This window comes from Rhamphochromis longiceps, linkage group LG10 (genome assembly GCF_057381845.1).
Source record: "Rhamphochromis longiceps isolate RC_006_pf linkage group LG10, R_longiceps_female_GT1.1, whole genome shotgun sequence".
NCBI lineage: Eukaryota > Metazoa > Chordata > Actinopteri > Cichliformes > Cichlidae > Rhamphochromis > Rhamphochromis longiceps.
In genome coordinates, this window is record NC_140566.1 from 21,913,154 (window position 1) to 21,924,600 (window position 11,447).

Genomic DNA, 11,447 nt, shown 5'->3' on the forward strand with positions numbered 1-11,447 from the left:
AGAGTCCTTATGCTCCAGCAGATGCCTAATATCAGCCCAAACAAAGTTCTCAGCAAAAAATGTCTGAGAAGAGAAAAGAGAAGAGAAGAGAAGAGAAATCAGCTTCTTTTGTGTCCCTTGTTATCCTCCAACTTTTATACTATCACATCACTGGTATGCCCCGTTCCAGGCTGCCAGTTTGGGAGCATCAATCCTCCTCCGGCGTGGGCTCTTGTGGCAGTGCGGCTACTTCTTCTGCTGCCACTTGCCCTGATGTTTCTGGTGTAGTTTCAGGCTCTGGTGGTGGTCGCTGGCTGAGGATGACCTGCACTACATAGTCTCTTGAGATGTTGAGTTGGTCCAAGCGCAGTCTGTCTGTCAGGGGCCGCCCTGAGAAAAACCAGCGTTGCGTTGCGGCAGGCACGCCCTCCTGACTTTGTAGACGCCGCTTCATTATGCCTACTGTGTCCGTGGAACGGACTGCCAGCCGGAGGTCGCGACCCGTGGAGAGGCGAAGCCGAAGCTGGCATTCCCCTCCTGTGCCAGGCTCACCGGCGCTGCCCAAGGACGGGTCGGTGGTTCCGGAGTCAGGATCTGAACCGTCGGGCTCATCGGAGCGTTCCTCGATCATGTTGACGGGGGGAGAGAGGCAGTAGACTGGCAGCTGGTATCGATTCCCCAATTCATCGTAGCATTCGGTTAGAGCTCCTGGAAGAACGGAGAATATAACCAATTAATTCAATATACCGGTATTAAAAAAAAAAAAAAAAATCTAAATATTAATTTGGTTAATAAATCAAATGAAAGCTACAGATTATGGTTTGCAGGAATTGCCACTGTCAATAAATCACATTACAATATAAACAGAAGTGTAAGAGCTCGGTAAATGATTAACTCGGAGCTTCCAATGCAGAGCCATAAAACACTAAAGTGAACAGGAGGGTCATTTCTAATTTTTCCTTTTCGTAACTCTTCATGGACTACTTGTCTAAACAAAAAAGTTCTAATATATAGATATATATACCTTGCTGTGCATGAGATGGAATACTTTCTGTTTAAAGAAATCTATTAGTCATTTGTAATAAAGTGAAAGTTAAAACATTTTTTCCCATTCAACAAAGCCAAAACCTGAACTATGCTTCATAATACCCTGGATTGATATGAAATGGAGAAATGAGAGTCATACAAATAGAAAATAAAGATTGTAGGGGGACAGACTGTGGAAGCAGGAGAAAAGGGAAAGTCTCATCTTGGACTAAAACATAACGAAACATTATGTAATTTCTGTGATTCAGACTCTGACAATAAAAGAGTTGGTGGACAGAAAGTGGGAATTATAGCATACTGAAGAGGTTGTGTCCACGAGTAAAAATGTAAGCCATTCTGTTCACGAGGGGGATTCCTGACAGATACATACCCTGCAAAATAATTCAAAGTGACTACTTTTCATACCAAAAAACTAAAAGGTCATATTTATTGTGGATTAACAAAAACAGAAGATTAAGTTGATGATGACATCCAAAAAGATGAAAAACTCTCCCCACAAAAGTGAGAAGACCGCCTGACCACAGTTTCTTCTAAATGACATTTTTAAAAAAAAGGTCACCTTGCTGCTGTTGCGCTGTTTTATGACTTAAACCGAAGCACGATCCACCCGAGAGTAGCAGTGAGTTTTCCTGTAACCAAAACCGAGATGAGTTAGCAGAAGCCCAGAAAAGTTCTCGCTACTCTCTAGATGATGACAACTTTGGCCTCGGTGAGGACATGAAAGTAACTCTTGCCTTCAAGAAAAGTGCAGAGTTCATGTAATTGTGAAGGAATAAGGTGGCAAAAAGGCTGGTTTCTGGCACGTGTAGCCCACTGCGTAGCAGCAATCACCAAAAACCACCACAAAACGAAAGTGCAGCAATTATTTCAACCACAACCACACTATTATATATTGTGCAGGAGTCTACATAAATAATTGGTGAGCATGTTTAAATATTTTATAGCTCTCTGCTTTTATCAGGTACATAAAATAAATATAAATTTGAGCAAATAAATCTACAGTTGAGCTGTCCTACCTCCGATATTTCAGCACACCAACTAAACAGTTGTTTATTTAGGCTCCTTCTATGTGGGACAACAGAGAGCGCACAATATGAAGAAGTAGTGATAGCCAGCATCACAAAAGGCTAAGATAAATATTAGTTTTAACATGGCTCAATGAAAATGTATAAACAGGATCTGGAAAGGATCTTCCTTTGATTTTTTTCCCTTCAACAGCTATTTATTTTTCAGCTGCAGAACACCAATGTATTCCAGATGGTACTGATGCTTTTGGTTGTGGCATTTCATCAAAACAAAAACAAATTCCACCCACAAGGTGGAATTAGCCTTGTACCAAATTTTAAAGAATGAATCTTATGACAAAAGCAAAGAAACATGTTGTTGAAGTGCTTGCTGTGCTGCATATCCCCCCCAACACGTTTTGAATTTTAAAGGATGAAAATATAAGTGATGTGAATCCGTAAATCCTTCCGTCCTTACAAGGATATTCAAAACTGCGTGGGAATTTGCCCAACCAGCCTACATGCATTTTATGGACTTGGAAAAATCAAATGACCGCATCCCTCGGGATGTCGTTTGAGGGGTGCTTTGGGAGTATGCGGTATTAGCCCATTATTATGGGCTATTTGGCCTGCCAAGTGTGGTAAGAGCTTGGTTTGTGTTACCCACGGTAAATCAGACTGGATCCTGAGCTGGAATCTACCAAGGTTGCCCTTTGTTAAAGAGTCTATTCATAACTTTGATGGACAAAATTTCTAGGCACAGCCAAGGGGTGAAGGGTTTTGAGATTAGTGGTATCAGGATCTGCTGTTGGAGATTATGTGGCAATGTTGGCTTAATTGAATGATGACCTCCAACTTTCACTCTTGTAAGAAGTGTGTGAAGTGGACAGGATGAGAATCTACATGGCTGGACTCAGCTGGAAGACCTGGGTATCACAGAGTGAGCAGAAAGTAGACTGGGAGACTAACAGATGGATTCAGGTGGTACTGGTAGTGATGCAGATAGAATAGAATGCCTTTATTGTCACTAGAGCTGCACAATGAGATACAGAATGCTGTACTGGCCTGCCGTAGTGACAATACCTTCACCTATGGTCACAAGCTGTGCCCAAAAGAATAAGATTGTGTGAGGAATTAGGTTCCTCCGAATTGTGGCTTGTCTCCCTATGGATGAGGAGCTTGGCCATTCAGGAGGAGATAAGAGTAAAGCCGCTACTCCTCCACAACAGGAGCTGGATGAGGTTGTTTGGGAATCTGACAAGGTTGTCTCATGGACGCCTCCTAGGTGAGGTGTTTTTACTCCTGGTGGAGACCCAGGAAAGATGTTGGAGAGATGTAGTTTCTGGGATGGCTTTGTAACAACTCAGTGTCTCCATAAGTGCTTAAAGAGTTGGCCTCATGCCCCTGATACCTCAAGACAGATGAGCAGCACAAAATGGATGGATGAATGGCTAATGACAGCAAATGGCTCCAGAAAAGATGCTCTATAATTTCCTTATGTTTTCTAAAGACAAAGACTTGAATCTCATTTCAGTGTTCACAGAGCAACTTTCAATGACCACAAAATTTGTTTTCAACCTTTTTTTTTCTTAAAAAAAGCAAACAAAAAACAACAACAACCAAAACAAAAAACTTAAACTCTTTAAAAAAAAAAAAAAACAAAAAACAAAAAAAAAAAACAGTGAAAGGGGAACCCATCAGATGATGCATCTCTAATACAATAAAAGTCTCCATTATGAATTAAGTGGGGATTTGGAGAAACTAATCCATTTCCTGAATGGCACCAACAAAGTCTCAGCTAGTAATGGTAATGCAATTTTAAAGGATTTTTGAGGATCGCTGTTTGGTCCCATAAATGTAAACAGCTACTGAAAAGACAGGAATAAAGCGAATCCTACAGATTACAGTGATTGTTTTATTCTGGTGTCACAAAAATACCCTGGCTTTTCTTTAGCAACATCAACACGTGTGTGTAAAACTAATGATGGCTTCGTCAGCCTCAGCTGTACTCTGGATTTCTTAATATTTAACTTGCTAAGAGTGATAACTAGGATGTTGGACATAATAAAATTGCTTTAAATTTGTGAATGTGTTGTTTCTTTCTCATGCGTTTCCTTTGCTGCAGACCTAGAATGGTGGCCTGATGTTCAAGATAAGCCTTTTCACATCAAACAAAACGCAACTTCAATTTGTTTCTTAAAACCTATTAAACAGACTTCACAGCCAACCACACATAGCCAAAAGATTTAAGCAAACTTGCCTTTATTCTGCTGCACAGAACACAGTCATTTCCCTTGTGGGACCAGTTAAGAATCCATCCATCTTTCCCTCTATCCCAATTGTACAACATGTGATGTATTAAATGTGATGAAAACATTTAGGAATGTCAGTTCTGATTCCTGTATGCTGCTCAGTTTAAGTGTAAAGCAGTACTGGAAGACCAAAAGTGTCCTGGTGAACAAGGGCAGAATGGTGAAAGAAATTTGAAATCAATGCTTTGCATGACTGACTGAGAAAATGTAAATGTGTGAGTGGTGAAAATATTTAAGTGTTGTGTCTACTCTCTGCACTGCACTGCTGGTAGAGTGAAACAATGATGTCAGGTCTAGAGAATCCACAGCTGCAGCCCAGCAGGACCTGATCTGACCTAGCCAAACTACTGAGAGGAATCAAGTAGACATTGTAAGGCACTGACATGAGGTTCTTAATGGTACTTAAAATATACATATACAGGTTTTGCAGTCAGGTGACCACTAACCATCATCAACTTAATAAGGCCCCAGTTACCTAAGGCCGAGAGGTAGGTCAGTGACCACTTAGCAACCACTGGTCGCTAGGGGAAAAATTCGAAAAATGTCCCAGACCAGCTGGCAAAAACCTCATTGCGACTGCTTCGGTCCCTTCCTGTGGTCTCCAAACAGTAGTGAAACTGTGAGAAGAAACCAGAAATGGGACAGCATCCGTCTTCAAAGTAAAAGCTCTGCCTCTTCGCTGCAGCAAACCATCGTTTCCAGTCAGTGTTTCACTACTGCTTGACTGTGTTTGCAGCCAAATTGGTGTTTTCCACAGAAAATACAGGTAACTGTTCCAATCTGCTGGTGACCAAAGCAATCACCAGAATGTTTTTGGTGCAACACCCTCTTTGGAACCAATTTCACCAAGCAACTGGCAGAATGGGCTATAATGCATCATGGATTGGCCTCACCAGAGACCCAGAACTCTGAACATTATTAACATTGTGGGATCACGTTGACATACAACAGACCAAGGGGGAGCAAACATCTAAAGAAGGGCTTTTAATGTCCTCCAAGAAACTATTCCTGAAAACTACTTAAAGAAATTACAAGAAAGCTTGCTTATTAAAGTTCAGGCTATGCTTAAAAATAATATTCCCTTCCAAGCTTGGTAGAATTATACAAACTCTGTTTTTGCCTTGTGCCCTGTATTTCTCTGTATGTTTGCATGTTTCAACAACTCTGCATCTATTTCCCATTTTTCAAGTAAAATATAAAGAAATGAGGGATTCTGCACAGAACTGTATTATTTTTGTGAAGTTTGAAGAATTGGGAACAATAAAGAACGATACATCCACGCGTAGAGAGCCTACTGCAGCAGCTTATTATAACAGCTTGGATTTGGGCTTCCTGAATTTGAGCCACATATATTTTATAGATTTGTTCTAAGAGAATGCTCTTGTGTTTTGAACTCTTTGGCATACTTAGGTGACTTATTACTTCCTCCTTTCAGCAGAGCAAGAACATGCCCCTTATTTATTATTTATGGGTTACTTCTGCAGCACTTCCTCGCAGCTAAAGCCTAAACTCTAAAATGTGGTCACTGAAAATCACTAAGAGGTTCTTTTATAGCAGGCTGAATTATATTGATGCTTTATAATCGCTCTATTTACTTCCATGTTCACTAAAATGTCAATTGTAGTCTGTGACTTTAACAAGGACAGCAAAGAAGGCACTTACATAAACAAAATGCTTCAGTAATATGTGGCAAAGTTTGCTTCCTGTTTATGAAACTTATCAGAGGGCAATCTAAAGACACTTCCTGGGGAAGCAGCCTCCCTTTGCTTCTCTGTTCTATGTAAATTTAACCTCTTTACATTGAAGAGCTACTATTTAGTAGCTGCGTGTGGTACTGAATGCTGACAGGTGGCATGAAGTAAAAGCTCTGTATCGTGAGTATTCGAAGGGGAGATTTTGACTTTGACATTTCAGTGTCCCATTACAGCTATTTTTCAGAAAATAAAGCAAAATCTATGACTTGTCAACTAGACCCATCACTATGGAAATGTGTGTTACCATGTGGCAGTGTGATGCTGGCTCCGTCAAGGATCGCCTGAGCCAGCAGGTGGTCATTGCTCTCAAAGGCGCTGGCCGCAGCCCGCAGCGCATCCCAGATCTCCTTCCGGCCTTCGAAAGCTGGCGCCGTATCCCAGAACTCATCTCTTTTGCTGCGCAGCTGGCCTTCAGTCATCGGGTAGTCACTTTTCCATTTAGGCCGCTCTCTCTTCAGGGGCTGGTTACGCCCTAGAGCCACTGGGAGCGGCAAAGAGAGGGAGAGGAAAGGGGGGATTTAGAGAGAAAATGCAACTAATAAAAACAGGAAGACTGACGCAGACTGAAAATTGAAGAACCAAACAGAAATATTGAAAAAGACTCTCATAAAAGTGAGGGAGGGAAAGAGGAATCAAAGGTGTGAACCAAAATGGGAATAAACGGAGGAAGCAACAAAGAGAAGAAGGAGTAAAGGGGAAATACCAAGAAAAGGAAAGAAGACAAACAAAAGCAATTTGGATGTAGGGAAGAGAAAGTAGACAGATGTGGGATGCAAGATGAGAAAAGATGGGAAATCCACAGAAGATAAAAATGAGAAGTAGAGATTATGAGTAAGGAGGAAGCAGGCATAACAAAAGTTAGGATTCACTGGAAACAAAACAAGACTTTCAGCTTTGCTCATAAACACAAGCATGATTCAATTGTCAATTAAAAATGGGCCTACACTATAATATAAGGTCTAAATGAAGCATTTAGACAAAGTGAAGCTAAAAATGTATTGGTACTAAACCCAATTAAATGGTTACGGTTCTAGCATCTAACAGCCCTCCGGCTGCAGCGTGAAGGCAGGTGAGTAACACCATCTGGATCACCGCCGAAGGGGCCGACACACAGGACAGCGTGTATGTTTGAATACACAACACAGACAGGGAGGTGCGAGCAAGCTGATGGATCAAGGTGTTGAGTTACACCTGCTGGTATACACGAACCCTGATGATCATGTGGCAAAGTCGAATAACACCAACCTTCAACTGACTTTAGTAAGACAAGCCTCTAGCCGTGCTACTTTTAATACTTGCTTGAACTTGCTGAAAAGACTTCCCGTTTGAAATAAGCTCATTAGACAGGTTACAGTACACAGCGTTTAGTAGGTTGAGGGGGACCTAGTTGGACAGGTTTAGCCTTTGATATTTCAGGGAGGAGGAAAACAATGCAGCAGCTGTACAGTAAACAGATAGCAACACAGATAAACATACATTAAAGTTCCTCTCCTGGTGCTGACCTTCAACTCTTCTCAAATACTGTAAACCACTTCCCAGTGCCAATGAAATTCATACATAGGTGCTCAATGTGAAAATTATTCTGAAGAATAGTGAACTGCACAAGGTTTAGTACATGTTGATGTATCATAGTTGAAATATATTTTATGGATTGAGTTCAACAGCGTTAGAAACTGTGCTTCAAATTAACTTTTTGACTCACCAGGCAAGAAAACTGGAATACACTAAAAACAAAACAAACAATATCCACCAGCAAAGTGACAAAGATTTATGCTGAATAAAGAAGAGCCCAGAGCAAAACTGAAGCCAAATTCTTGTGAATCGTTAAACGATTAATTAACTTACTAATCAAACATAAAAGTAAAAATCCTGGATGCTTAACCATTTAACCAACTTAACCCTCTTAAACTGTAGGCTCTTTATCTAAATTATCCACTTCTTCACACAGCCCATAAAGTCCTAATCATCTGCTCATTGACTAGTGTTAATGATTGCTTACATGGTAAAGGACAGAAGAAAAATGTCAGGGAGGGAGTCAATAGCTCAGACAGCAGCTGTGCGACGCTTGCTTTATAGTACTACGTTTGTGCCTGTTTACCTACACAGAGCAAAGGGGTACACAACCAAAGCAAAAGTACTCCCCTTCAGTCTTCCAATGACCCAACAGCACGTAGACTGGTGTCTAAGATGCTATGTATAGATTAGTTGAAAAGTGAACACTTATTGTTATTTTTAACATTTAATTTTGCTTCAGGCCTTTGTTGATCTGTATTGAGAACAGCACAAAAAAGGGCTGTTTGTGACACTGGCCCCTGACGACAGTACACAGCTACAACATGTAAGTGACGGTCTGAAAAGGTGTCTGTAGGCTCTGCGTAACGCGTGATTTTGACTTCTGTGGGAATTCTACGTATTAACTGGAAACTCCTCGTAACCCTGCGTTTCAACCTTCCACGCCATTCAAGTTGCTGTGGGCTGCGTTGGGTTATGTAGAAGGTTATGGTGTATGGTTAAAAGGACTTTCCAGTTATGTCGTAAGTTACCACATAGATTTCCCACAGAAGTCTAAATCACGCATTGGTTTGAGCCATGAGCGTGTGCTTATCAAACTCAGAACCAGAACACATGTAAGTGAGTAGGGAAAAAAGCAACCCACAATTATTTTGGTAGCACAGTGGTACAGCAGTTAACGCTGAAGTGCTCTGGGTTAACTTGTGACTCTTAATTGCACATAGGCATCAATGTGAGCAGGAATGGCTGGCTGTCAACTGTGATAGTCCTGGAATAGACTGGGAACTTGACCACTGGGTACGATTGATCCACCTCTCCCGTGACCCTGAGCTCGATACTCGTTTACATTTATTTGGCAAACTGAAACTAACTACATTAGAAGGTTGTTCATTTTGGACCCTGATTAGAAAAGTTATGGTAAAGGGGTAGCATGAGCCTTTAGTGTGACAATGTCAAATGCTTATACTTGATTGCAAATATGGACAGATGGAGATCCGACGGCCTGACAGTCATTCCTTCTTTTGTTAAAAGTGGCTTAAGACTCGCTTAAGTACTATATATTACAATAGTCAGGATTCTTCTTTGGCTCTAGCTCCAGTTTCTTAGAGGGGCGCCAGACCCAACACAGGTACAAAGCAGTTCCAAGGCGGAAATGCTCAACTACGAAGTTGAATTGCTTTTTTTGTTCCTGATTTATCTTTAGAGGAAAATATAACTGTGCCAGTTTTCATTGGACAGGCTCTTTAAACAATTTTATGTGATTATACAAAACATTAGCAAAAGTACCAAACAATCAGTAACATCAGGAACATAAAAGCATTTTAGTGCGTCATTTAGCTGTAATCATTTTCTAGCAGTGCATGCCTGAATTCCTGCGGATATGCTCTCATGTTATGAACTTGTCTGCATGACTCTGTCCATAAGTCTTCATTAGCCTGCTTTCCACATCGTCTGTCAGCCAATAATTCACGTATATCTTTAAACAGTAACCTACTTGGGTGTCATTCAGGAAGGATTTATGTAGGCCGGTATGTACAACAATTTAACATAGAAATTTCTGCAATGTAAACCTGCCTACGAGATCTGATTTAGTGACACATAAATGTGCCTATGTTGAACTGAACTGCGTTGTTCCTGCTTGCTTGTCTGCATCCGTTTAACGCTGCATCGTCTCTTGATCCTCCACATTTTACAGATACCGCTGCTGTTCATACCCAATATCTAGTCAGGGAGGAAGCCTGAAAACTGGCAAAGACAGAAGCAGAGGCAACGAGGGAATGAATAAAGGAAACCAAGTTTTATCTCAGCATCTCTAAGTCTCCACCCCCCACCCACATGACCAACTGTATTTACCGCTCTGTAATTAAAATAACTCACTGGCTATGAGCAGAACTCATTTTCAGATCAGACAAACCAGGAAACAACACTAAGGAAGTTGTGTACAACACCTCAAACTACAAGAAGGGGCTCTCCCCCCCCCTCTTTTTTTTTTAAGATTCACACCATTTAAACGCAACAATTCCCCTTAAACCCCACCCAGAGCTTTTATAGTTGACAAAGCACCCTTCTTTCACTGTGCACCCTATCCATATCACCAACGTAAACTATCTAATAAAGGGAATATGTACTACAGCATGCATTCATAGACAGTGTCGCACTCAATTTCTCACTGCTCGAGCTGTCATCCCTACTATGCTTTGGGACTGCATGCAACTCCATTTATTGCTCAGTAAATAAAACTAACCTTTACCTTGCAGTTTTGTGCGATATATCACTTTTTGCTCACACTTTAAGTTTCGCTTTTAGTCATAAAGCTACAGTTTTGACACCTCCTCCACTCTTCCGACCACTTTTCAGGACACAGCATGACCCGACACCTCGCTCACAACGAAAACAATCAATAATAATAATAATGATAAATATAAGACAAGATCAGCAGCTGCCATATGTGCACCCCTACTCGAGCTGTCAGTAACTTCAAGTTGTGCAGAGAATCTGGGCATAATTCAAATCTGAAATCACACTGAATCACGCCTGAGCGCTCCCCTTGCATGCCATTGCTGCCTGTGACCCATATTTGTTATGCAGAAAGCTAGCAAGCTAACTAGCTACGTTTTAGCCGGCTAGCTTAGTCAACACCAAAGAACAAAGGGAGGCAGACTGGCACAGTCAATGTTTCCCACTTTGTAAAGTAGAGAGCAGACGAGGCGTCGTTTGCCGTTTTAAGGCCAGGTGCATGGAGGGAGACACCCGGCAGGACTGCTGTCTGTCTTCGGCTCTGTCTGGCTCGGATATTAAAAGGAAGGGAAGAAGACCTCCAGTCAGGACAACATGCAGGGAGCCTGGAGGAAGCCCTTCGTAAAAAAAAAGGAAAAAAGAAATGCAAGCTTGTGGCCAATAAAAGACGTCGACAAGCCCCGCAAGTTACCTCCAGTGCCGTCCGAGTTCTCGTTTAAGCTGCCCGAAGAGTCGTGGTGGCTCCCGACACAGCCACCCATGGATGTTTCAGCAGAGCAGCCCGGGCTAGGTAGCTCACCCCCCGGCCCACAGCTACAGCTACATCCACTACCCCTGTCTCGTTTTTCTCTCTCTCTTCCCCCCTCCCCTCCCTTTCTCCCTTCCTCCCTCCTGTCCTCTCCTTCCTCCTCGTTTCCTCCCGTCTTTCCCTTTCTCCTTGCGTCCTCCTTCTCTCAGCATAGACTGAGCTCAGCAGGCATGATCTTCTTCGTGTTTTTCGGCGGCGCAAGAAGGTCTGAGAGAGGTTCACGTCGTAGCAAGGTGACCGAGGTAGGAATGAAGGAGAGAAAGAGAGGGGCCGAAGGAGGAAGAGATATAGACAA

At 41.9% G+C, this 11,447-nt stretch overlaps 1 protein-coding gene across 1 annotated transcript; it reads right to left on the minus strand.

The window, feature by feature from the left end:
* Window positions 1–96: 96 nt before the first annotated feature.
* Window positions 97–11,201, minus strand: ubtd2 (ubiquitin domain containing 2). Its single transcript, XM_085420946.1, has 3 exons — window positions 11,036–11,201; window positions 6,341–6,577; window positions 97–687 (listed from the first exon to the last, which is right to left on the minus strand). The coding sequence occupies exons 1-3, from the start codon at window positions 11,103–11,105 to the stop codon at window positions 188–190; spliced, it is 807 nt and encodes a 268-aa protein (XP_085277072.1). The 5' UTR covers window positions 11,106–11,201; the 3' UTR covers window positions 97–187.
* Window positions 11,202–11,447: the final 246 nt, after the last annotated feature.

What these genes read in the sequence shown, in the direction of transcription:
- ubtd2 (XM_085420946.1), bottom strand. Translation starts at nt 11,105, where the DNA reads ATGGGTGGCTGTGTCGGGAGCCACCACGACTCTTCGGGCAGCTTAAAC. An exon ending in GAACTCGGACGGCACTGGAG is followed by an intron (nt 6,578 to 11,035) that starts GTAACTTGCGGG and finishes TGCCGCTCCCAG; the next exon opens with TGGCTCTAGGGCGTAACCAG. An exon ending in CAGCATCACACTGCCACATG is followed by an intron (nt 688 to 6,340) that starts GTAACACACATT and finishes CCGTTCTTCCAG; the next exon opens with GAGCTCTAACCGAATGCTAC.